Source organism: Squalius cephalus, assembly GCF_949319135.1.
Source record: "Squalius cephalus genome assembly, chromosome: 2".
NCBI lineage: Eukaryota > Metazoa > Chordata > Actinopteri > Cypriniformes > Leuciscidae > Squalius > Squalius cephalus.
Genome location: NC_137123.1, coordinates 18,949,014 through 18,973,404, shown reverse-complemented (window position 1 = coordinate 18,973,404; position 24,391 = coordinate 18,949,014). Strand labels below are relative to the sequence as shown.

Genomic DNA, 24,391 nt, shown 5'->3' with positions numbered 1-24,391 from the left:
TGAGGTTTTCGCGTGCAGCCATCACGAGCGCAAAACCTCACAACACCCACCCCTGTCGGTGATTGGTTGGAACACTATTTATTTTGGTTTTGAGTGTTGGTGAAACCAATTGTTTTTGTGTGCAGATCTCAGAGCCTAGGCTGCCTACAGAGACGCGTTTTTTTTGACGACCTGCATATGGGGCGGGTAGCTAGCGGATCGTTAGGAAAGATTAGATGAATGTGATCATTTATGTTTGGGCCTGAAATCGCTGATACAACCTTTAAAACATCTTTGATCACCAAAACGACATATTTTAATGCTTTTTCCTTGAAAAAAATCAAATAAAATCTTCATGCCAAATAGCTTGAATGTAACTCTACACCCTTGACTCATTTAGTATACCCAGTTCTATGAATATGCAAATGAGCCCCGCCTCCACTCACTCACACCAGCTCAGAGATCCACTTGTTGACGATCAGGTTAAAGATAACAGTATTAAGGACAACCCAACTGTGACATCAGTCTTATAAGTATTACATCCAATAGCCTATATTAAGAAATGCATGATGGGGTCATGAAAATGAACTGCTTTTTCGACATTATGGTGCAATTGACAACCAGAACACATTTGTACAAGTCTCAAATATTTTATTTCTCATTTTCATGAATGACATATCAATGGTTCCCACAGCATATGACGCAGCATGCAGAGAAATGAAGAAAGAAACAAAACGTTGAACCTAAAAGCGAAACGTTTTCATTCACTTGTGTGTTTCCTTTGTCCAAAATCCCACCACACCGAAAGTTATATAGATGGCTGTCTGACCCCCAGCTGAAGAAATACAAAACAGAACCGAAAGCAAGAAGCATTAATAAACACACATTCTGTACAAAACAATTCAACCAAACCAATAACGGAAAAAAAACGAAAAACAAAACAAAACATAACTCCCTCTTTTTTTAAAAAGAGGAAAGAACAAAACGAAGCTTCGCTGGGAGTGATGGACACCAATCCAGAATAACTCACACATGTTTATTTTCAGAATAATAATATTTATGGATAAATGTAGTGAAGAAACTCGCTTTAAAATAATTTCCATATTTAAACATTTACCAAAACTTTGGCAACGTCCATATATTTATATGTAACTGTCATTCAGATTATATCTCAAAAGTATGATTCATATGTAAACAAGAGAATCCCCCCCCCCCCCCCCCAAAAAAAAAAAAATTCTACATGCACAATAGAAAGAAAAAAATAGAGAGAAACCCTCCCGTATCATGCAAGCACATCACAAGACCTCGACGGTCTTCGGGAACGACATACAAGCCCCGTCTCCGTGCAGAAGATGGCGCCGGTTTGCGCGGGAGATTCACATTTAAAACTAGCGGAGTGGCTGAATGCTTTGAGTGTATTCATCCGCATTGACAGCGTTTAGTTTGGTCTCTCCTTCTTGAACAAATCGAATCCCATCGATCAGTCTTTGAAATGATGAAGTAAAAGAGAGAAACTGATGGTCAGTCTGGTCTGGTTTTTGCCTACTTCGACGGCAACATGCTGCGAACCAACTCGATTAAAGCTTAAAAAACCCAAGCCCACAAAACACACATTCTGTCCTTCAATCCCTAATATACAAATATGAGCTACTAAGATCTTTACAATGCTGCCTGCAGTCAAGTTGGAAAAATTAACCTTAAATTTCCACAACAAATATTCAAATCAGGTGTTATTGTGGATCGAGTCTGCCACAATATGCACTGTATCCTCGTAAGTAACTACAATGTCGAGAGGTAAATCAAAATGACTCGTTTGCGGTGTTAAAATGGTAATAAATCCAGAAAACACACACACACACACAAAAAAAAGTTGAGAGTTTACTGATGGCACGGTTCCATCCTACAGTAATGTGATCTGATCGCCCCTCCCCACCCGCGACCCTTGCGATAAAACACCCGTCTTAAAAAGTAAACCATACGTATATATGTGCACAACTTCAAATATATTTACTTTTTATCCTAGTCTACTGTATATCAGAAAGCAAGACGGTAGATGAACTCCCTGACAATATTAACACAGCACACGTTCACATACACGCACACATTCTCGGTAGAAAATTCGAATCGGATTTTTGCATTTTTGCGTGAGATCTGAAGCAGATATCAAAACCAAAAGAGGTGGAAACAAAAACAATAAGCTTGTTAACAAACTTTTTTTAATCTCCCCATGACATGAAGAACATCAGATAGCCATTTCAATATTCAGCTATTGTATGTTTCGATTGGCACTTCATGCTTGAAGCGTGTTGCACTGAAATCAAGTGTCAAGTCACATGTCGCTCGCATACATGTATTCCCTGTAGACCTAGATCATCTTTAAAAAAAGACAGGACCAAAATAAATACAAAAACTCCCCCCCTTCAAAAATAAAAATAAAGAACGTACACGCATACACACACCCTCCTCTCTTTCCTTCTCCATCTCCACCACACTGAATAGCTCGGTAATCGACAGAGACGACGTCTCTCTGACTGTCCTTAAATACCCGAGAACGTGGACAGAAGAATCTCATGCTCTTTAACACTTAGGATGGCAGGCGTCACAAGGCTCAGGGAGTACAGACGGGGAACAGAGGCATCATTCAGAGAAATACTTCCATTGAAAGAGAGAAAGACAGAAAGAGAGAGAGAAAGAGAGAGAGAGAGAGAGCGTGTTAGCAGAACGTCTGGAGCTGATTCTCAGAAATGGAGAAGTGAAAAAGAGGGTGTTCAGTGAAGGGTCTGTTTCGTCTCTTCACACGTCCACCACCATCTTTTTGTGAATGTCTAAGCCACCAACCACCTGCGGATAAAAGGTGACAGGGAAATAATGTCAGTGCATTTCATAACCAGAGATTGTAAAAAAAAAAAAAAAGAAAGAATTTTTTTTTTAATGTTTCAATAATCCACTTTTTTTTTTTTATCTGGCAGGGCACTAATTAAAGCACCACCGCAAAAACATACCAAAACTAAAAAACACAGGAAAAATATCTATAATAATTACATTCATATTAAATGTTAATTATTCTATTTAGTGTTCCAACAACTTCTGATCAATAAATTTATTCACGAGTACTGGACTAAGATTTTTCAAAACCGTTTATAGAGATAGAAACGTATAAAATAAAATAATTTGAAACCAACAACAACCAATGCAGGGTTCGACATTAAGCCTTGTCATGTGCTTGTGCGAGTACAAAAGTTACTGATGAATATTGTCCTCAGTGTTCTATCAGATTTAAATACTTAAATATGCATATTTTTGGTTAATAACCTTATTAAATGTATGCGTCATCTTTCATGTCAATTCTTACTTTCAATAAATTGAATTATAATAATAAGACACTATAGGGCCATTACCAAAAAAATGTAGTAATTTAGACAGCAAATTTTAAAACTGCAATAAAGTTATGTGGGTAAAGTTATAAGAAATGTTGGAAAAAAATGCCATGATACTTTTAAACGTAAAACTAAACTGCCAGTAGGTGGCAGTAAGTAATTTAATAAGTGAGTCATTGAATCTTTGATTTAACCGATTAGTACAAAACGCTGAATCATTCAAAAACAAAACATGGCTGAGTGTTGCTTTGAAAATACGCAATGGTTCTGCTGTGGTCTTTGGTGAAATACAATAAAAACAGTCAATATTGTGTCTAAAATGTAAGTGATTTAATATTAACTACATGTTTATTGAACTATAAAATCATTGGAAGATTTGCAATCGTGATAATATTCGGCAAAACAGCTCCCTTGGTCGTGTTATGTTACTTAACTATATCATATGTTATGCATAAAAAAACTAAACATTTTGAATTATTACCTCAGTAGTCAGTATGTTTTTTTATGTGAGCATTTTTTTTCAATTTCTCACGAAACTCTCTCACACAGAGACAGGCAGCGCGAGCCTCAACAGCGCGGGCTTATTACCAGAAATACACTATCCATTATCAATAACTCTTTACACTGAATGTAATAAAATCAGAATCATTCTTGCGTTTCAATGTTACCCTTTTTTAATCAGTTTTAATCAGGCTACTTGTCCAGTAGGGCAAGTAAATTTCTTTCACTTGCCCCTTGAAAAAACCCACATGTCCTGGACAAACCTTAATGTCGAGCCCTTTCGTTTTACTTCCAGCCTATTTTCTCTTGCAGTGAGAGCTGAAATTGGCATCAGCAGATGAAAATGTTTGGTGTGTCAACTTTCGCTGAATCCCTACATTAGAAACCAGACCCAAAAGTGAAATGACCCATGTGAGACTCACAGCGCAGAACTCCTCGAAGGATATCCTCCCGTCCCCGTCCTTGTCTGCGTTGATGATGGTTTTGTCGACGATCTGCTGCAGCTGGGTGTCCTTCAGGTTATTCCCTACCATCATCTTCAGCACCTGGAACAGCTCGCCGTTGGATATGTAGCCATCCTTGTCCATGTCATAAATCCTGAATGCAACTGCAGAAACAAACCAAGAATCAAAACATGACAGAAAAGGTGATATAATGCACCACTGCACTACAGACTAGTTTTATGGCTTTTTATTTGGTTTGAATCAACATTTTTAGTCTGAAATGAAATAATTCCAAAAAATCTCATAAAAAAGAAGTTTGTTACGCAATTAGACATACTGTATACGCCAGGCCAAAAAAAGTCGCTGTTTGGATTTAAATAGGCAAATGGTTAAGAGTCTATGATTGGATCATTATTGCAGTGATTATGATATTTCTAGCATGTTAGATGTGTGGCAACAGTTCTTCTAATCCTAATTGATGGAGTGTGTAGCTTTTCATTTCTTAAACAATCATGTAGGAAAACACATCATGTCCATATTCCAGGATGACAATGTCAAGATTCATCAGGCTTAAATTGTGAAAGAATGGTTGTGAGGAACATGAAGAATAATTTTCACACATGAATTGGCACATCTGAGTCCAGACCTTAAATTCACAGAAAGTCTATAGGAACTAATGTTGTGATGTTATTTCCATCAAGAGGTGCATCAGTTTTTGGTCAAGATCTTGTATGACAATACAAGAGTCCAGCACTCTGTAAAGTCTCCTCCAGCACATCCCAAAGACTTCCAATGAATTTAAGGTCTGGACTCAGAGGAGCTGATTCATGTGTGAAAATTATTCTTCATGCTCCTCCCAACCATTCTTTCACAGTTTGAGCCTGATGAATCTTGACACTGTCATCCTGCAATATGAACGATGTGTTTTCCTACATGTTTGTTTAAGAAATGAAAAGCTGCACACTCCATCAATTAGGATTAGAAGAACTGTTTCCATATAACATGCTAGAAACATCACAATCACTGCAATAATGATCCAATCATAGGCTCTTAAGCTTTGCATTTAAATCCAAACAGCGACTTTTTTATTTTTGTGGCCAGGCAGTGTATAATATATGTAAAGATCGCATGTGTTCTTTTGTACTAATTTAATTCTGAACACGACACGACCAGTTTGACACTGAAGCTATCCATCTCTTCAATTCAGTGCAACTGGCTATAATGTTTAATTCTGCAATATTCTGTATATAGAAACCTTTGACAGTCTTCAGAATGTGAACAAATATGCACGGACCACTTGAAAGCAGCGTGTACCGAATGGAGGCGAAATAGTCTTGGATATTGGACCCGCAATCCGCCCTCGCCTATTGATTCCCGACACGCACCCGCTTCTCAAATGACAACGTAAATATTCTTCCACCCATTACATCAAATATTAGTGGTTCACCCGCCCACGTGCAGGACTCTGCATCATGCTTTTGTGGCTCAGTATCATATAGTGAGAATATGAAGCTCAAACTCTAGAACGAAAAAATGGCTTAATTTTATTCCAAAAATATGAAATTTGGTGCAGCTGCACCAAGATGAAATTCAGATAACTTGTAATGTAGCCTAATTAAAAGCCTAAGTAAGATAATATTTAAATGCTTAGTTTTATGAGCGGTCATTTTTATTGTGGGAGAAAAAACATGTAATGCAATGCAATACAATGATGATTGAGAGATCACCTGATATATATCGATTCATGTGATTTTTCTAAAAATGTATGTATGGATAATCAAGTAAACCTAAGTTGCTTCAGTCCAGTAAGTGTTCATCTTGAAATATTAATAACAATGTAAAAGTTATTTTTATGTTTTTAAAGATATCAGAGCAGAATGACACGTATACCATGACCTGAAGGTGGACGTTTTTAAAATGACTCTAAAAAGCCTTTTACTCGCTGAAACAGTAACTATCAATCAGACGACAGAAGGCACAGAGTAGATTGTGTTTCAGTTATCATGTTGATAATGTAGAGGTTTTAGAAATTTTGCACATCAAATATGACACAGTAGGCTTCATAGGGTTAACTAGGAAAAGTGCTGGTGAGATTCAAAACGGAAAGAGACTCACAGCGGAGCTTCTGCTCTTTGTCGCCCTTGACGCTGAACTGAGAGACGCCTTCAATGAACTCTGGAAGGAAAAAAGACAGGCAATTGAAGGATGAGGTAGCCATTTACACACTGAACTCCTCAAGTACACAGAGCACCTCTAAATCTAGCATTGAGCTTGTGCTTCTCAATGCAACAATTTCAACTGGTCAGAAAACACATAATATTACATTTCCTATGAAACAATTTTAGGCTTTGGTTCTGCATAAAGGCAGATATGAATGGTTAAATATATGCAAGGAACACCAGACCAATCACAACTGATCATGCAAATAGATGTAAGAAAAAAGACTAAATTGGAATTCAGTATGCTTTGCAATGTCATCACTATCATGATGCTTAAAGACCCTAAACATTGTATAACTGCACAATCACTGACCTTTAAAGTCCACTTCTCCATTGCCATCTGTGTCGAATATATCGATGACTCGCTGCACCAGCGGGTTCTGTTGCAGCTCGGGTAGAGACATAAACTCCTCCACGCTGAGAGAGCCCGAGTTATCAAGGTCGAGTTTCTTAAACCGCTTTCCTAGTCTTTTAATCTCATCAGCGTCAACTGAAATAGAGAGAGAGAAGAGAGCAATTCATTTAAATAGAAGCGCAACACAAAACACAGACTAAATTATACATCCTTTCCTCATTCTCTTAGCTTTCCCTCGGCTACAACCATCAATAATAGATCTTCAAAACGTCAATCACTAATGGTTACGAGGATTGCACAAGTCTTAAAACACACACACACACAGGGAGGCTAAACTCCATATTCAAGGCTCTCACTCTCTCTCCCACACACACACACCCATCCATCTTTGGCTCCCATCAGAAAGCCAGAAGGAGCCGTACCCAGTTTCTTCTGCTTGGCAGTCATGGTCATCTCCCAGAGGACTGCCGTTCAGCTCCGGCTCAGTGTTGTGCTGTGTGCCGCGGACTGCTAAATGACCTAATCTCATTCACACAGCCACGTGGTACACACCTCAAGTAATCAGCTGTCAGACTGTTTGCTGTTAGCGCTGTGTGGTTAATCGAATTAAACATCGAAATCACAAGAGATCAGCGATTCTCAAAGTTTGCAACTCTTCAGTCGCCAAGTATCAGGGATACGATTCTGAGGCCCAACTCACTCTGTTCAACTAAAGGCTGGAATACACTACACGACTTTTAAAATCTGAAGATTTTAAAACACTATGCATCTTGCCGACTTTGTAAATGGTTAAAGGAACACGCCGACTTTTTGGGACTTTAGCTTATTCACCATATCCCCCAGAGTTAGAAAAGTCTATACATACCCTTTTCATCTCCATGCGTGCCGTAACTCTGTCTGACGCACCCACCGCTAGCCTAGCTTAGCACAAAGACTGGAGGTAAATGGCTCCAGCTAGCATACTGTTCCCAATAAGTGACAAAATGACGCCAACATTTTCCTGCTTACATGTTGTGATTTGTATAGACACAGCGTGTACAAATAACAAGGTCACATGAGACACAGCCATCTTCTAATCGTTACATACTGGGAACTATATTCTCAGAAGGCGAAGCACGGCTACTTCTGAGGAGTGATTTAGCGTAATAATGACAGAGACGCTGCTCTTGCATGTACTTTATAAGACAGGTGAGCAAATGCACATAAAACAAATCAATGTCATATAGTTCAACATGATGAAATGTTAGAATATGATCAGTATGTTATTCTAATGATGATCTAGCTTACTGCTAGTTTCATATAGCCAACAAACTTAACACAGAGAAAAACATTATAACTTTCAACACACTCAAATGCTGTTCAGTGTGATAGTGTAGACCAAGTGAAACAGCGCTGCGTTACCTCACAAAATTAATTTGTCAAATAAACTGACCTGTGCGAGTAGTAATTCAGCACTTGAGGGTAACTTATTTTGGTAGAATTAAATGTCCTCATTCCTTTATATCCGCGAGATTCGCGTGTGGCGCTGATATCTGTCTCTCATTAGCAATTGCGACCTGCTTCATACCACAGTCATGTTAAAAAAACATCAATGTATTCACTCATCCATAAACATTATTAGATCCATCGGCATGATGACAAGTTCCATGATTCCACTTATCACTGCGTCATCAACCAACGCCTTAGTTATTGTAAGAGGTTAGCGACCCCTAGCGGCGAAAAAAATGACATATTGTAGCTTTAAACCTAAATCATTTAAATATCCCTGACAGACCAGATTAATCAGGTATTGCATACTCAGCAATTCAGAGAAAAAAAAAAAAAAGTCTTCAACAGAGGACAAATCAAATATCTGGTCTCGGATAATAATAATAATATTCAGTATTTAAGCACATGTCATTTAAGTTGAATGGGTTCCAAAAACAGCCGTGTAAATGAAAAGCAGCCTGAGACCCTGTCACTGCTGAAACAAGCTCTGGGTTACTGCTGTTGCACATCCAGTTATTCTCCGTGGTTCAAGAGAGGTAAAGAGACGCATGCTGATTTCTGCTGTGCTATTTTGAGTTTGTGGACACTTCCCAGATTATCCTAAAGCAGATGATATAACTGCTCATACTTCATATCTATTAATATACCGTGGATTAACCCTGATAGAGCTAGTGCCAATGTGTGTCAATAAACCAGGTGACTGTATTACACCATCATGCATCTGTTGTGCCGCGAGACGTCAGGACAAAGGGTGTTACAGTCCACGTACTGAAAGTGGTGAATGGGGCCATTTTAGGTCAGATCTGCATTACCTAAAGGGGCTTTCTAGGCCTCAAAAGAATAAAAATGATAGATGCAAAAATGTATTGGCTAATAATCTGTATTGGCCAATAAAAGCAATTATTTTCAGTATTGGACGATTTTTTTTTTAAAAAAGCAAATGATCAGGGCTGATTGTATCCTGTCAATCAAAAGGGTGCGGAAAAACGTGTTCAGACTGCAGCCCATACTGTGTGTGAAGAAAATCTCTCTTGTGTTGAGGGCAAGTTAATGCAACAGTAACGCATTGACAGTTAAAAATAGCGACGTTAAAGCAGGCTCTATTTGACCCTGTGAATCACCCGTAGTTGAAGCCAGGATTGTCAGGTCTGTGGTTTTTTCACACACCAATCATTATTTGTAGCGCCTCCCATTCAATAATCTCAAAGAGCTTTGTGCTCTGTTACTTCAGATAAGAAACAAAGTCTCAGCTTTCAAATTGTCCATTTTATCACGAAATTCAAACAATAAATGGCATTTTGACGCTCTTAAATGTGACGTGACAGATCTGTAGAGCCTCAGATGAAGCGGCAGAGTCTTTTCTTCCACTTTAACACAAATTATAGCAAGAAAACATGCATGAACATCAGAAGATATGTTGAAAGATACAGCACAACTTATCAAAATGTAAGTGTAATTATTATATCTGAAAATAAATACCAGTTGAATATAATAGCTGTTGTTAATTTTAATGTACCAAATGAGAGGGTTCCCTGTATAGTTTCCAGCATTATTTGGGAGAGATTTTTTTTCCTTAAGAAAATCAAACTATCTGTAGATATCATTCTGAATAATCGGCTATCGGTGTCAACGGATCTCTAATAAAAATAAAGTTTCACACTCTTCACTACAGGCACTTTGGCGTCAGCATGACTGTTGCATCACTGAGCCACAGTATTCAAACAATGTTGAGATGGGAAAATATTTATAGCAGTCGCGCTGATCGTCTATGGTCTCTCACACTCTAATGGCTGATAAGGGCCTCTCAGAAAAGCCCCCTAGCAACAAGGACATCCATATCAGCGGAGGGAGAGCAGTGGTACACACGCTCATTAGAGAAATGTGTCAACTTTTGCTATATCATTTCTGATGCACATTTTCGCTTTAATTAGCGTTCCACTTCTAAAATGTGTCAACAACACTAGATAGTGCTCCAACTAGACGTTTTTAAATGCAAGAGCGTGTCTTATGTAAATGCCCTCTCTAAGACACGTCTATTTGGGATCAGGTGAATCCAAAACCAGGAATATTCTGGGTTCAGTACATAGCCTTTGTGACATGATCACCACAGAAATCCATTTTCACCAGTTTTATAAAAAAATAAATAAAAAAATAAATAAATAAATAAAGCAACACCATGAGGCACTTTCAATAAAAGTGAATATTGTACAATATTGTAAGTTTCACAGTCTGCTTTTAAATCCGCCAAAATCTGGCTCACTTGCATTATAACCTCAGTGTAACCTTGATTTTAAGAAAACGATGGGTGTGTCCAAATAATATTTTGTGGTAATCAAAATTATGCCACACATGCTGTCAATTGGTAACTTATTTAACCTGGAACAATACTACTTTAATATTGAATATTGAAGCACTTCCTCAAATTTTTTTTGAGTCCGAAATCACCGAAATCATATAGGGGTGATGTCCGAATCAAATCACCCCATACCCTTAAATAGGGCACTATTTGAGGGAACAGCCATTTGTAGTGGTGTCCGAAACCATAGTGGACGTTATCGAATGCACACATTCAATCCCACAATGCACCGCAGTAACGAGGTTACAACTGATGTACACTCAACGGCTAGAATACCCATAATGCACTGTGAGGGTCGCCGACTGAATTCCCGCGTCTGACCAGAAGATGGCGCCGCAGCTGAATCATCCATCCATCCATCCATCCATCCATTTTCCAAACTGCTGGTCCAATGTGGGTACAGCATAATATCATACAGGTATAAATAGTTCCTTTTTACTTGATTATTAATTGTTAATTAAATTAATTGTTTAATTAAGGTTTATGCTAGTTTCCATGACAGAGTTCAAGATAAATCTTTTCATTACAAATGGAGCTGCTAGTTTGTTAAGTTTCAAATGATTATTAAAAGACAAGCACAAACTATGCAAAAACAACAGCCCTCAGTGTCCGAATGCACTCACTCGTTTTCATTCACTCCTTCAAGTGTGAATAGGGAATAGTGAGTGAGGGTATAGGGGGCGATTTCGGACACAGATATCCAGTTCGTGTGCACATCTCTCTTAAACATAATGCCTTCTCATGATCCAATAAAACAGTGTGGGGGTGAAATGTAGTGACTGGTGACCAGAATCATCTTTTCTTTTGTATGTCAAATAAACAGTCTGTGTTTGCCAGATGCATCTCATCTACAAAACTGATTTGGGATGATGTCACAAGTGTTGTGTTACCACAGCTGCTAATTTGAGAGGCCTTATGATGTCCTTGTGGTTGCCAAGCACCCATCTGACCAACAGGTGGCTCAGTTTCACAGCAGCACACTCGTTATCACCCAGTTACAGTCCTGCACAATTCATTACTTGGACCTCATTCGGCAGCATAAGCTCCTGGGAATTCGGCTCGCCTTGACCTTTGACCTCCCACTGCTTTCATCATTACGGTGTTGAGGACGAATAAAATCACTGGATTTGCCATGTTAATGCCATCAAATATTTGAAAGAGTTTTGTCCTGTTATTCACAGGACACACACGTGTAGCTTGTTCTCCGCGGTACGTACGAGTAAGACCCATCTTAATCCCATCTCTGTGAAGTTCAACAATTTTATCATTTAAAAATAGCTAGTGAATTTCCCAAATAATTACAAAGCATGCAACACATTTAAATTAAAAATGAAATTTTGAAGTAGAAAGACTCAAATAGTATTTGCTTATAAAACATACTCTAATAATCTTAGTTTTACTTACAAAGTAGAGATATTTCTTCATATTCCTTCTCTATATGTACAAAGGTTATGAAGTAACAGTAACATTAAAATTATGACTTAAAGGGATAATTCGCCCGACAACAACAATTTTGTAATCATTTGCTCACCCTCATGTCTTTCCAAACCTGTATGACTTTCATTTGTCTGCTTGGGGAGCACAAAAGAACATCCCCTTTGACTTTCATTGTTTGGACAAAACAACAAGATTTTTAGATCTTCTTTTAGTTTGGAACAACATGAGGTTGAGAAAATGATGGCGGAATATTCATTTTTGGGTTAACTGTCCCTTTAAATAAGTGGAAACAGTTGGTTCTGAAAGAGGTTTGTATAATTTGACATTCACAGCAAAAAAAGGGTTATCAAAAATCCTAAAGCTCTCCTAAATGTGTTTGTCAAGAATTACGAACCACACAAAAAAAGAAACCTATTAAAAATGGGCCATCGCCTCATGATCTTTTACTCACCCCCACCAACTCTATAAATAAACAGGCTTGTGCTTCCCGCAGCCCCCAGACTAACCTTTACCAGCTGGAGGCATTTATAGCCCACATATCCACAGCAAGCACCCTTACGCCACCCTGTCTAGCACTGGCCCTCTTCCAAACCTGGAGACCCCCACTGATCCAGGGAAAGCCCTCTCCCTCATGTCTCGATCTTCCAGCTGATCCCAAAGCAGCAGGCACAAGTGTTTAAAGGACCAAACTAGACTACACTGACGGCTGCTTATTCTGATCATCCACAACGAGCAACATGTCTTGACTGATAGAGCTGCAGGATTAATCGCTAAAAGATCGAATTAAATACCCACGTGATCCTATTCCTAAATGACAACGATTCAGCCATGTCTATTAATCTTTGACAAAATCACACCGCTGAGCCAGAAAGAGCAGTGGTCATGTATAGGTATGAAAAAGCTCACATACAGTCTTTTCTACCACACAATATAATTATTTCTATATTACATCGTTATGCCAGTAGGTGGCGACACATGACTCTTAAAAAATGTGTTTGCCATTGAATGGTTTATTCAAGAGGTTTGTTCAAAAAGGCTGATTCATCAAGTAGTGAAACAAGTGAAGTATTTATGAGCGAGTCATTGAATCATTTATTCAACCCGATAAAAAAAAAAAAAAAAATTAAATTAATTAAACGTTTTAAAACTAGACTGCAGCAATCAACATTTTGTCATAACCTCTGGTAAAATGTTATTTTGTTTAGTTAGAATTTGTTAGTCGTTAAAGTGCTAAAATTGACATTAAAAAAAAAATTCTAATCCTAAATAGACATATTTATAAACAATAAAATGACAAAAACACAAGAAAATGACTAAAAGTTTAATTAAAATTAAAATGGAAAATAAACTACTAATATAAAACTTATTTAAAATATTAAAGGGTCATTTGATACCATTTTAAAAGTTTTGTTTACTGTGTTAATAGATTAGGTTATGCTTTAAGGTTCAAAAAACACTTTTTTTTCCTCCATGCTGTACATTATTGCAGCTCCTCTATTCCTAGTCTGTCTGAAACGTGCTGATTTCTACAAAGCCCCTCCTTCTGATAAGCTCAGAGTGCTTTGATTGGCCAGTTTCCTTTCATCCAAAAGTACATTTTAAAGATATTTACTTTATGCAGTAGTGCAATATAATGCAATATCTAGTTCTTTCTTGTAGGAAGGAAACAAAACGGCAAACCTCATTTAACCACAGCCCAGGGGCCCTGTCAAGATGTCCGCCATGTGGACAGACTTGCCTTAAAGGGATTTTAACCCATCCTAGCATACAAAATGCATCAGTTTCCAAACCTCGTCATCTCCTACATAATCCTCAATAATTACATAATCACCATTTTCCATATTGTTGATGTCGAACACATGTTTTTGACAAATGTTAAAACAAATCCAGACATGTACAGGTGGTGTTTAAGGCATCGTTTTAGATCTAGTGCTCGACCTGCATAAACTATGACTGAATTTCCCCATTTACAAATTAAATAGTAAGGAAAAGTACTAGAATACCCAATTTACTTACAGTGTGAGCACATCTCCAAGGGATAACTCGCCTCATTTCCCTGTAGAGAGAGAACAAGAGTCTGAATCAGCATGACAACACACTTAAAATGTTAACCAAGGCGAATTCATTTTTTTTATGTCGTTGATACTGATTGAGGAAATAAATTCAATTATAACACCATAATCAATGATTTGGTATCATCAAATACCTCAACCAAGCATAATAATTGTCTTTTAGGCTACTATTTCCTGTAATGAAAAATGTGTGTGTGTGTTGATGTAGTAAATGTTCACTATGTTCTCACTACATGACACATAGCTGTCACCCGAGTCACAAGGGGAAAGGGTCCTCAGAGTCACACCACTATGGCACCTGACGCGTCTTAGTTAAGTAGATAATCAGATTTTCGGGGTGTGTTTACGGTGCTACAGATGGCAAATTAAACTGGATTATTATAGATGTAAATGGTATAAATACCATATCTAAAATCCTGTGATGCAAAGCTGAATTTTCAGCATCATTACTCCAGTCCTCAGAGTCACATGATCCTTCAGAAATCACTCTAATATGATGATTTGCTGTACAAGAGACATTTATAATAATGAATGAAGGTTTCATATTTATTTTTGTGAAAATGGTGACACATTTTTTCAGGATTCTTTGAGCATTTCTTTGAAACAGAAATCTTTTGTAACATTATAAATAGCTTTACTGTCACTTTTGAATTGTAATAATATTTCACAACATTAAAGTTTTGCTGAATTTTACTGAATGAGCCTTGGTGAGGCTGCATCTCATTTTGAGTTTCAGGGCAGAAAAATAAATTGGCATTGGGATGCGTAAATTACACAATTTGATTTTTAAATGAACTACAAGACAGCCAGAGGGCAAGATTTCAACAAACGATTTCTCACTAGGCGTGACATCCCAGACAAAAATCAAGTTGTTTCAAGTCAGCAAGTGGGCTGGTGCCTTCAGGAGCGGATCGCTGAGGGCCTGTTGTGACTCGCAGGAGGAAACCAAAGCTACCACAGCCCAATATAGAGAGCGGGACAGATAAACTGGGCCATCGCTGTGTCTAGAAGGATCTACAGCAACTTCCACAATATCTATAGCTCTGCATTAAATGTGTATCACACAGTTTCACAGCTTACAAAGTCAAGTTCCCGTGTGGCTATGTGATTGTGATCCAGCCATTTCATGGGGATAAGATAAGAGAAAATTAACGAACACTGTAAAAAGGAGAAGTGTTAACATTTCTGTTCTAATATAACATTCGAGCACACTTTGGCGCTGAATCTGATAAAACATGTAGTAGAGGAGGTGTATTTTTGGCGCTGTGTGTACATGTGTGTTTGCACATATGGTGTGGAAGTAGATTAAACCCGTGTGGGACAGCTCACACTTCAGTCACTGTGTGGTCAAACACAGAGACTTCTCTTATTTACTGTATTCAAATAGAGCCGTTTCAGTATGTCTCTCCCTCTAAAATGAGTTAGTACGCTCATGTGCTCTACAATCAGACGGTGTTTTGCCACAGCTAGTAGGTTAGCTAAGGTTGAGTGCCCTGTGCTATTTTAACTTTAGTGGTAGAGCGACAGCAAATTAACTTAAAGTGGATTGAGGGTTTAGGATTACTTCATCTGGTTATATGGCCTAAAGCGTGAGCAAAGTCACCGGGCAAGGAAAGACACCTCAAAGCAAAGCAAAAGCTGGAGGAAACTTTCATACAGGGAATGAATGCACGGCTAAAATGTAACTATATTTGTGCTACATTTGACCCTTTATGACATCACCACATTCCCAATCATTTCAAATGTCCAATCAGGAAATTCCTTCAGTAGGCGCATCTGTTAGGAAGCCAACTGGCACGCACTTATATCTTTACTTTAAAGGGAACCCCTTGTGATTTGTCAGAAATCAGGCCCGTACCCCTAAACATGAGGTCAACAGATATACATTTGCATAGTTTTGCAGATGTACTACTTTTCAAAGCTGTTTTAAAGAAAATTCACCACATGCATGCTTACACATCTTATTGTGAACAAGTCATCTGTGCATTTAACACATTTTTTTTACCTCGCAATGTTTAAAACACAAGAAACCTCGCAATCTTCCTCCAAGTCCACACTTTCGTGCAGTTACGCCGCTGTGACTATCGGGTAGAAGTCTGCAGAGCTAGTGGATTTACGGTCTCGGTAAAAGTGCACGTAACAGCCGAAAAGGGAAAGTTCTGAAACCTAAAATGACACATGGGACACCCTACGGTCTTGTGGACTTAATGCATGCGGCGGCCATTGCAAGTCCACATGAAGTGTGCCATTTGGGACAGGACCTGCATCCACATCTCAACATCCAATCAACAACTACATAGAACCAAGCCCCGCCTTACATTTGTTTTCAATAATCCGTTATACTCAGATGTACGTCACAATACGGAAGAAAACATCGGTCACTACTTCTGTTTCTTTTCGACTTTCAAATGATGAATCAATTCCACAAATTAACCGTCGGTGTGTGAATGAGTGAGTGAATGGGTGAATGTGAGGCAATGTAAAGCGCTTTGGTGGCCATAGGTCTGTGAAAGCGCTATATAAATGCAGTCCATTTACCTTTTTACCATAACTGATTACGGGATTCATCCTAAAGAGACAGCAACAACAAATACAATCCAAAGTTAGCTAATATAGTACAAGGCAAACTACTGTTAACTGGCCATTGTTTCAGAATATGTTAACTTCATGCTAAAGTTCTATAAGTCAATAGTATGGCACTCTCAGCTCTCCTTTTTAAAACTCATTTTCCACCCAAGTCAGCAGTGGAAATGTGAAAAAGATACGATTTTGTCCGGATCTTAAGGTACTATAGAAGCAATGTTTGGGCCTAGAGTACAAGGGATATAATTTAAGATGAATATAGACATGGTGTTGGTAGTGTCTGAACCTAGGCTAATTCTGGGTCTGTGAAGCTAGTCCTTGGAGCACGTAATGCTACGCAGTACGCAATGCATCCCAAGCATGCACACTTTACTTTCTTTGAATTGAGTGCACTGAATGTCTTCTTTTAGGGTCACACTGATCAACTGAGATTCTCTCACTGGCCGATTGCAGCATCTGATTAAAAGAAGTGCTCATTCCAAGTTCCAACTAGGGTCGTTTTTAAACTTTTACATTGTGTATCTTTTATTAGCTATCATTAATTATACATACATATGCATTGTATCAGGCACTCTGCTCATGATAGCAATTCGGTGTAAATTGAGGCTAAATTCAATGACTATACCACAGAAATTGGTACATAAACAACAGGTTCAGGGTTCCCACACCGTCGGACCAATACATTTGCATGATTTGACCAGTCAAACCAGTTTACTAGAAAACAGTTTAAAAATAAATGTTTCACTAATTTTTAGTAGGTCAAGAAAGACCCGAAAATGGGTTGCAAATTTGTTCTGGGGCAGCAGGGGGGGAAAAAACGACAAAAATGCAAATAAAATAATATTCAACTAACCACTTATAGTTAGGATAGCAAAATAAATATCACCTTCCCATATCTTTTATGTACCTCAATGACAATAGGCTACATCCAATCAAACCCTATTCAGGCACAAATTCATCTGTCATTGGTAATACGGCTAATACTAATAAGACTTTTAGGATCAGAAGAATATTTTTTAGGTTTTGCATAACTGAGGGAATCCTGTAGGTTGCTTGTTTCTTCAGCTTACTGTATATTGGGAGATATGAACTGTATCAAAAAAAAAGGTGAGATATGAATTCTTCTCATGTCAATCAGCTCATTAAATGTCAAAACTGCACATACAACACTAAATATTACAGTAAACGTGATTCATCAACAATGTTTCTAATAAACTCTATCCGTTTGGCCAATGACGCATAATAAATCCACTCTCAGATCATGATGTAATCATTTAAAAAACATTCCTGTCACTTTGCACTTTCTATAATAACCAAATATTAGGTTTTTGAAGAAACACGGTTGTGATCTAAAATGCTTGGTGTGGCAGTAATGACAGCAGTGTGTGGGACAGTGAATGTCTTGTTATAAGAACAATAGAAATGCACATGTTAATATCAAACCAGGGCGAAAATGTTTTTACGCTCTTATGAAAAGTTGCAAGGCAGAATTTCCCTAATTTTAGGAGTTTTTATAAAACTATTATACAGCGAAAAGTTGAAAAGTCAGGGTGGGCGGACAAGCACAAATAGAGACCTTCTATCAAATTTAAAGGGATAGTCCACCCAAAAATGAAAATTGAAGCAAACCGTTGTGGGGCACCATTGACTTCCATAGTATTGAGGAAAAAACACAACTGTTTGGCTACAAACATTCTTCAAAATATCTTCCTTTGTGTTCAGCAGAAATTTATACAGGGTTGGAACAACTTGAGGGTGAGTAAATGATTTTTGGGTGAACTATCCCTTTAAGAAACCCTAAAAATGAAGGGAAAGGGAAATACTAAAGAACTGCTTTATGAAAAAGTAGTAACTTATATATTAAAATCACACCAGGGGATAGAAAACTTCCCCAAATGTAGGAATCCCCGTCGTATAATTGATGGCCCAGCAAAGTCAACCTTTCCTGGAGAATCAACCAGTCGATTCAAGTTGTCAACGGATCTATTTTACGAGCAAACCAGCTCTCGATCACTTTGACAGCCGTATCGATTGAACTAGCAGCCAAAACGTTACAATGTTTCTCTTCTCCAGCCGCGCCATTACAGTTGATCACTGTTCGGGTCAAATACAGCATTTACACTGGAATCTATAAGATACGTGTTTTCCGTGTGTGTTTCTTCTCAGCTCACAGCGTAACATTACAGAGCCTGAACGTGGGCCACACTGACAGCCATGGCTCTGTTTTATCAACAACGGCTTTGATCACGACACCGCGAGCGCGTTTCCAGTCCGTCACGGCACCAGAAAGGCGTGTTAAACGCGCGATAGATACGACGCGCAACAGTGTAGGAAGTATCTGCTATCTCGGATATATTTGCAGCGGTTTAGAGAGAGCTGTTGGGGATCCTTACCATTCTGTCGCCGGGGTTTCTTCGCCTTGTGCAGAGTCTCGCGGAACTCAACTGTCGCCGACGGTTATTTTTCTGAGCGAGGAAGTCGCGATAAGCGCGTCGCTCGGATCTTGTACTCGGTTTGAAGATTGAAGGATTCACTGCAGTGGCTTCGGTAGGTCCGCAGCGGAGGGGGAAGAGAGGCAGTGGGTTGAGCCGATGGTGGTGGTGGTGGTGGTGGTGGTGGAGGGAGAGAGAGAGGGGGAGAGAAAGAGAGAGAGAGAGAGTGAGAGAGAGAGAGGGAGGGAGGGAGCAAGACTGAGCGGAGGGGGGAGGTGCATTAGAACAGCACATCACATCCGGGTATTTATGCCTGATATTCTCTCCCTGAATATATACACGAACATTTGCATCATTGACGTTGATCAAATGATTTTGCATCTCAAGTCAGAAAGAGTAACTTATTGTGACTTTACGGAAGAGTAGATTAATGGAAATGTATTGTAAGCTGTTATTACCATACTTAAAGGGATAGTTCACAGTTCACACAAAAGTGCCAAAAACATTCATTACAAAAACAATTTTACATTACTTTTCATTTTATAATAAAGTAGACCTACTGCAGCATTTCAGAATGAACCAACACTGAATGCTGAAGGCATTTCAAATTATATTTAAAAATTAACATTCTTAAAGGGATAGTTCACGCAAAAAAATTAAAATTCTATCATTATTTATTCACCCTTATGTTGTTCCAAACCTGTATGAGTTTCTTTCTTCTGCTGAACACAAAAGAAGATATTTTATCAGTAACCAAACAGTTTTTGATCCCCATTCACTTCCATTGTTTTTTTTATTTTCCATACTATGGAAGTCAACGGTTTGGTTACCCATATTCTTCAAAATATCTTCTTTTGTGTTCAGAAGAAGAAAGAAACTCATACTCATAAAGGACTTTTACCTGCTTTTGTGTTTAAAAATATAACATTTTAATCGACATTTGGTGGCCATTACTATGCATGTATTTGCATCTTAAAGTGTTGCAGGTGTGCGTCTATGAACATACTTTTTCAAAATAACAACCCATATTCTGTATTTAATCTGCACCAGCTGCCCGTTGATAAAAAATAGTTTCATATGATGGACATTATAAGATAATCTGGCTATCTATTATGTCTGTCATCTAAGGTTACTATATTATATCAGTATGCATATAGTTAAAAACAACCAGCATGTTATTTTCAATTTTTCATTTTTTTCTTGCCTTATTCTTCTTGTGGTCTTTTGTCTTAAATTGTAACATATTTATTAAAACAGCACAGAATTTCCAGCAACAATATTGTTTATATTCTTACAAAAACAAAGTCAAAAGTTTGGCTCAGAGTCACACACGACTGATCAAAATCAAGACTGATATTCAGCAACCCACATAGGCAAACAAACAATCTGAAAATGAGTGAAAATGGGAATACAATTAAGTCAAAATAATAGAATTAAGTCAAAATAAAGCACTAACTTCATTTCTGATTCACTTCTAACTCTCACCAGTGAACTAATGCTTCTGTGAAGAAATAGGCAACAAAGATAAGAGTTTAAGCAGTAAACAACAGTAACACAAAATGGGAAATGATTAAACATCCATTCACACCATAAACAGGCACGCCTGTCATAAAATAAATAACTGTTTTACACTGGTACCAAAAGACCACAATATTAACTGACTGGTCTTTACTTTTATAATATTACATTATCCACACTAATATAGAGTATCATGTATAGCCTGTGTTTGTTCATACAGCACCTTTCTGAGCCAGCATTGCCTGTCTCTTTAACAGCAAATGACTTGGTTAAATACAGGCCTTCAGAGCCGTCTCATCCGAGTCTTGTGGAAAGATGGTCTCAGTGTATTTGTAACCATAATAGAGCAGATATGTGATGTGCAAATGACCAAGAGAGAGCTGAAAATCCTTTCCCATGGAAACGTTCACACTAAGTTCCCCCTATAACTTGATTCCCCTGTTCAGATTTCACCAGCTCAGGCATGATAAGGAGGGAGAGACATAAATGAGGCGAAATTCTGACAACTGAAACGGGAAATCATGCATGAGCAGTGGTAGGACAAACAGGTGCATTGCTTGACTGGTGAACAGATACCCTGATGGATCCGCCTTTAATGTTCACTGAGGAGCTTGGAGTCATCTGTCCCACACACAGCGGCCCCATGATGGTTACAGGACATGTTGTGCATATTTGCTGCTGCTTCTGTGCCGCTGCGCTCGTGTTTTACAGGAAGGCCTCTTTGTTGATCCACATGAGGCTGCGGGTCTCGTTGGGCTTGGCCTCGTACTCGATGCAGTTGAAGCTGTTGCCGAACTGGCAGTGTTCTCTCTTGTAGTAGTTGTAGTATTTCACTTGCCACACTGTCTCAAACATGCCGGCATCTTTGAACTGGCGACAACAGGAAGATGGAAGGTTAGTAACATTTTATAGTTCAGTTTTCTTCATACGCTCCTCTTTGTGTGGACGTTTGCATGCTTGCATAGCATACCTATAACAATGCAAAATGAACACTATGCACTTACTTGTTAACTATGTACAGTACATGTACAGTAGCATCCTAAATTGATTTGTTTTGCCATTTATTGCTATTATTTTTAGGTGTTACAGGTTTTTCTTGCTTGTCCAGGTACTTGCTTCCCATTTAAGATAGATCAAATATATTACAATTAAAACATAAAATTGATTTTTTTAAAAGTGTGTCATATGTTTTGGAGATTACCGTTAATGTATATTGATAATAACAAAAATATAGGCTCTATATATTTTTTGTGGATCCTTAAAGGGATAGTTCACGCAAAAATACAAATGTCGTCATCACTCACCCTAAAGTTGTTCTTAACATGTATGAGTTTCTTTCTTCTGCTGAACACAAACAAAGGAATTTTAAAATAATGTCGGTAATCAAACAGTTGACGGTAGCTATTGACTTTCATAGAAGAAGAAAAAATACAATGGAAGTCAATGGCTACCATCAACTGTCTGGTTACCGACTCACGAACGGCTGTTACCGGAAGGCGGAGGGAAGCCAATGATTCTAGTTTATAAAGTTATAAGTATGGATATTTTTCTTACAAAAACGCATCGCTTCACTTCAGAAGGCCTTTATTAACTCACTGGAGTCATATGGATTACTTTTATGATGGATGCGCTTTTTTAGGCTTCAAAGTCACAAATCACACTCATATTATAAAGCTTGAAAGAGCCAGGATTTTCTTTTTTATTAACTCTGATTGTGTTTGACTGAAAGAAGAAAGTCATACACCTAGGATGGCTTGAGGGTGAGTAAATTATGGGATAATGTTTAGAGTGAACTATCCCTTTAAGAGTGAGTCATTGATTTAAACAAAAATAAAAAAATTCAAATTAATGTCACCCAAGTTGATCTAAACCTAACTGGGTCAATATGAACTAATGAAGTAAGATATAAATTGAATTCCACAGGGTCACACATCCTCTTCGACTCAAACTCAACTATAGGACTCCTTGCAACTCTCTCAGATACCGGTTTGGATGTTCTGATTTCTGAAGATGCACAACTTGAGGGAAATTGAGCAGATTGCATAAATGCCGAGTAAACTAGGATATTCCTATTATTCGGCTGTCTAGAGACAGAAATTTCTTGAATTTTTGAATAGACTGCAGCAATTAACATTTTGTCAGAACCTCCAGTAAATTACATGTTATTTTGTTAAGTTGTCTGTTCAGAATCGTGGGAGAATCGTCATTTCTGTTTGAAAAAAATTAAATAAATCGTGATTCTCAATTAATTGTGCAGCTCTATAACAAATCATATACGAGCAAAAAAAGATTTGAGGCATCATGCAAGCCAAAATAGTGCGGTAGGAGTTACGTGTGAAGTCTAATACTTAGCTTCAAATCCCTAATCCTCTGTATGAGCAATTTAGCACCTACCAATTCCACACGATTTCAGTGTTAATTCTGTTGTACTCTTTTCCCTGCTGGTTTTGTTACCTCTATGGAGACCTGCACTGGTTGTCTGTCCCCGCTCTTGGTGTGTGGCACACCCTCAGTATCATAGGTGCCATTGTAGACGATCTGCTCCTCATCTTTGGACTGCTGCTCCATTGGGAAGGTCTTTCCACCGATCCCCATTGTGCTGAAACCCCATTTAAACAAATGTCAGGCTGAGACTGCCTGTTTAGCTTAAATGACACACATCTGAAATTCCTTCTGCCAATAAAACATTAAAGACTCGTGCACTCTAACCACACGGCTCGGTTTTACAGCCATAAAGCGTTTCTAAAGAATCTCCTTTAATGCACATACATAGAGCAGTCTATTTATAGGCTATATGATATAGGCTATTTCTTTTCTTACAGGGGCGCAGGTGCATATTTCGACATCAATACAATATTACGACAACACATCGAGTCCTAAGAGCTATTTGTATGCAACAACACATCAGATGCATGGCTCATATAGGCTTTACACGATTAATTCAGTCGCGTATTCACATTGAACCGACTTACGTGGCCTCCGCGCTACCCGGTTTCACGATCACCTCGATTTTGTATTTCGATCCTGTTAGCATTTTGATTGTCCTGCTCTGGCCGAACCTCGTCCCGTCCACTTTATAAAACACCGGCCCGTCATTAGGTTGGATTTTCAATGAAATCGCGATGTTTATTATCGCTGGAACGTCGGCCATAGTTGCGAGATAACGGAGGTCGATGTGTTTCCAGGGCTCCCCGTCATTAAAGGGATGGCGGATCACGGATGGTCCCAGGAAGCTGTTGAGAGATGCTGTGACGTCTACACAAGCCATCACTCCCATTCAGCCATGAAGCATATAAATCCATGCTTATGCATAAACAAGGCTCATATAATACACCAGTGCTGCCCATTATTCTCGCTCGCGCGCGCTGGGTAAACAAACGCAGGCAAATAGGAATCGCTACACTACAAATTGTTTTTATATTTTCTATATTTGTATTCTAGGAATCATAGATATCGTAAATAGCTTATCAAGCATTCGATTTAGATCGTAAACCCATTAGTTATTGTCCATCTCATCTCCGTTATGTTCGCGATTAAAACAGTCCCTGTCCAAAGTGCTGAAACTGAAGAATCACGTGTTGCTGTAACAGTTGTGTCCTCAACATTAAATATAAAATGTTCTAAACACACA

The 24,391-nt window shown here is 38.4% G+C and overlaps 2 protein-coding genes across 2 annotated transcripts; both read right to left on the bottom strand.

Annotated features, from left to right (window-relative positions):
* Nucleotides 1–609: 609 nt before the first annotated feature.
* Nucleotides 610–19,551, bottom strand: ppp3r1b (protein phosphatase 3 (formerly 2B), regulatory s1ubunit B, alpha isoform, b). Its single transcript, XM_079851485.1, has 6 exons — nt 19,204–19,551; nt 14,172–14,211; nt 6,833–7,009; nt 6,416–6,475; nt 4,280–4,464; nt 610–2,820 (listed from the first exon to the last, which is right to left on the bottom strand). The coding sequence occupies exons 1-6, from the start codon at nt 19,534–19,536 to the stop codon at nt 2,773–2,775; spliced, it is 843 nt and encodes a 280-aa protein (XP_079707611.1). The 5' UTR covers nt 19,537–19,551; the 3' UTR covers nt 610–2,772.
* An 899-nt stretch (nt 19,552–20,450) lies between these two features.
* cnrip1a (cannabinoid receptor interacting protein 1a) lies at nt 20,451–24,345 on the bottom strand. The gene is made up of 3 exons (XM_079864197.1): nt 23,733–24,345; nt 23,215–23,359; nt 20,451–21,630 (listed from the first exon to the last, which is right to left on the bottom strand). Exons 1-3 carry the CDS (start codon nt 24,035–24,037, stop codon nt 21,466–21,468), a joined length of 615 nt encoding a protein of 204 aa, XP_079720323.1. The 5' UTR covers nt 24,038–24,345; the 3' UTR covers nt 20,451–21,465.
* Between the last annotated feature and the right edge of the window lie 46 nt (nt 24,346–24,391).

What these genes read in the sequence shown, in the direction of transcription:
- ppp3r1b (XM_079851485.1), bottom strand. Translation starts at nt 19,536, where the DNA reads ATGTGCTGTTCTAATGCACCTCCCCCCTCCGCTCAGTCTTGCTCCCTC. An exon ending in CTTGGAGATGTGCTCACACT is followed by an intron (nt 7,010 to 14,171) that starts GTAAGTAAATTG and finishes TCTCTATTTCAG; the next exon opens with TTGACGCTGATGAGATTAAA. An exon ending in CCTTCGAGGAGTTCTGCGCT is followed by an intron (nt 2,821 to 4,279) that starts GTGAGTCTCACA and finishes TTTTATCCGCAG; the next exon opens with GTGGTTGGTGGCTTAGACAT.
- cnrip1a (XM_079864197.1), bottom strand. Translation starts at nt 24,037, where the DNA reads ATGGGAGTGATGGCTTGTGTAGACGTCACAGCATCTCTCAACAGCTTC. An exon ending in CCGGGTAGCGCGGAGGCCAC is followed by an intron (nt 23,360 to 23,732) that starts GTAAGTCGGTTC and finishes ATGGGGTTTCAG; the next exon opens with CACAATGGGGATCGGTGGAA. An exon ending in CAGTGCAGGTCTCCATAGAG is followed by an intron (nt 21,631 to 23,214) that starts GTAACAAAACCA and finishes TGTTGTCGCCAG; the next exon opens with TTCAAAGATGCCGGCATGTT.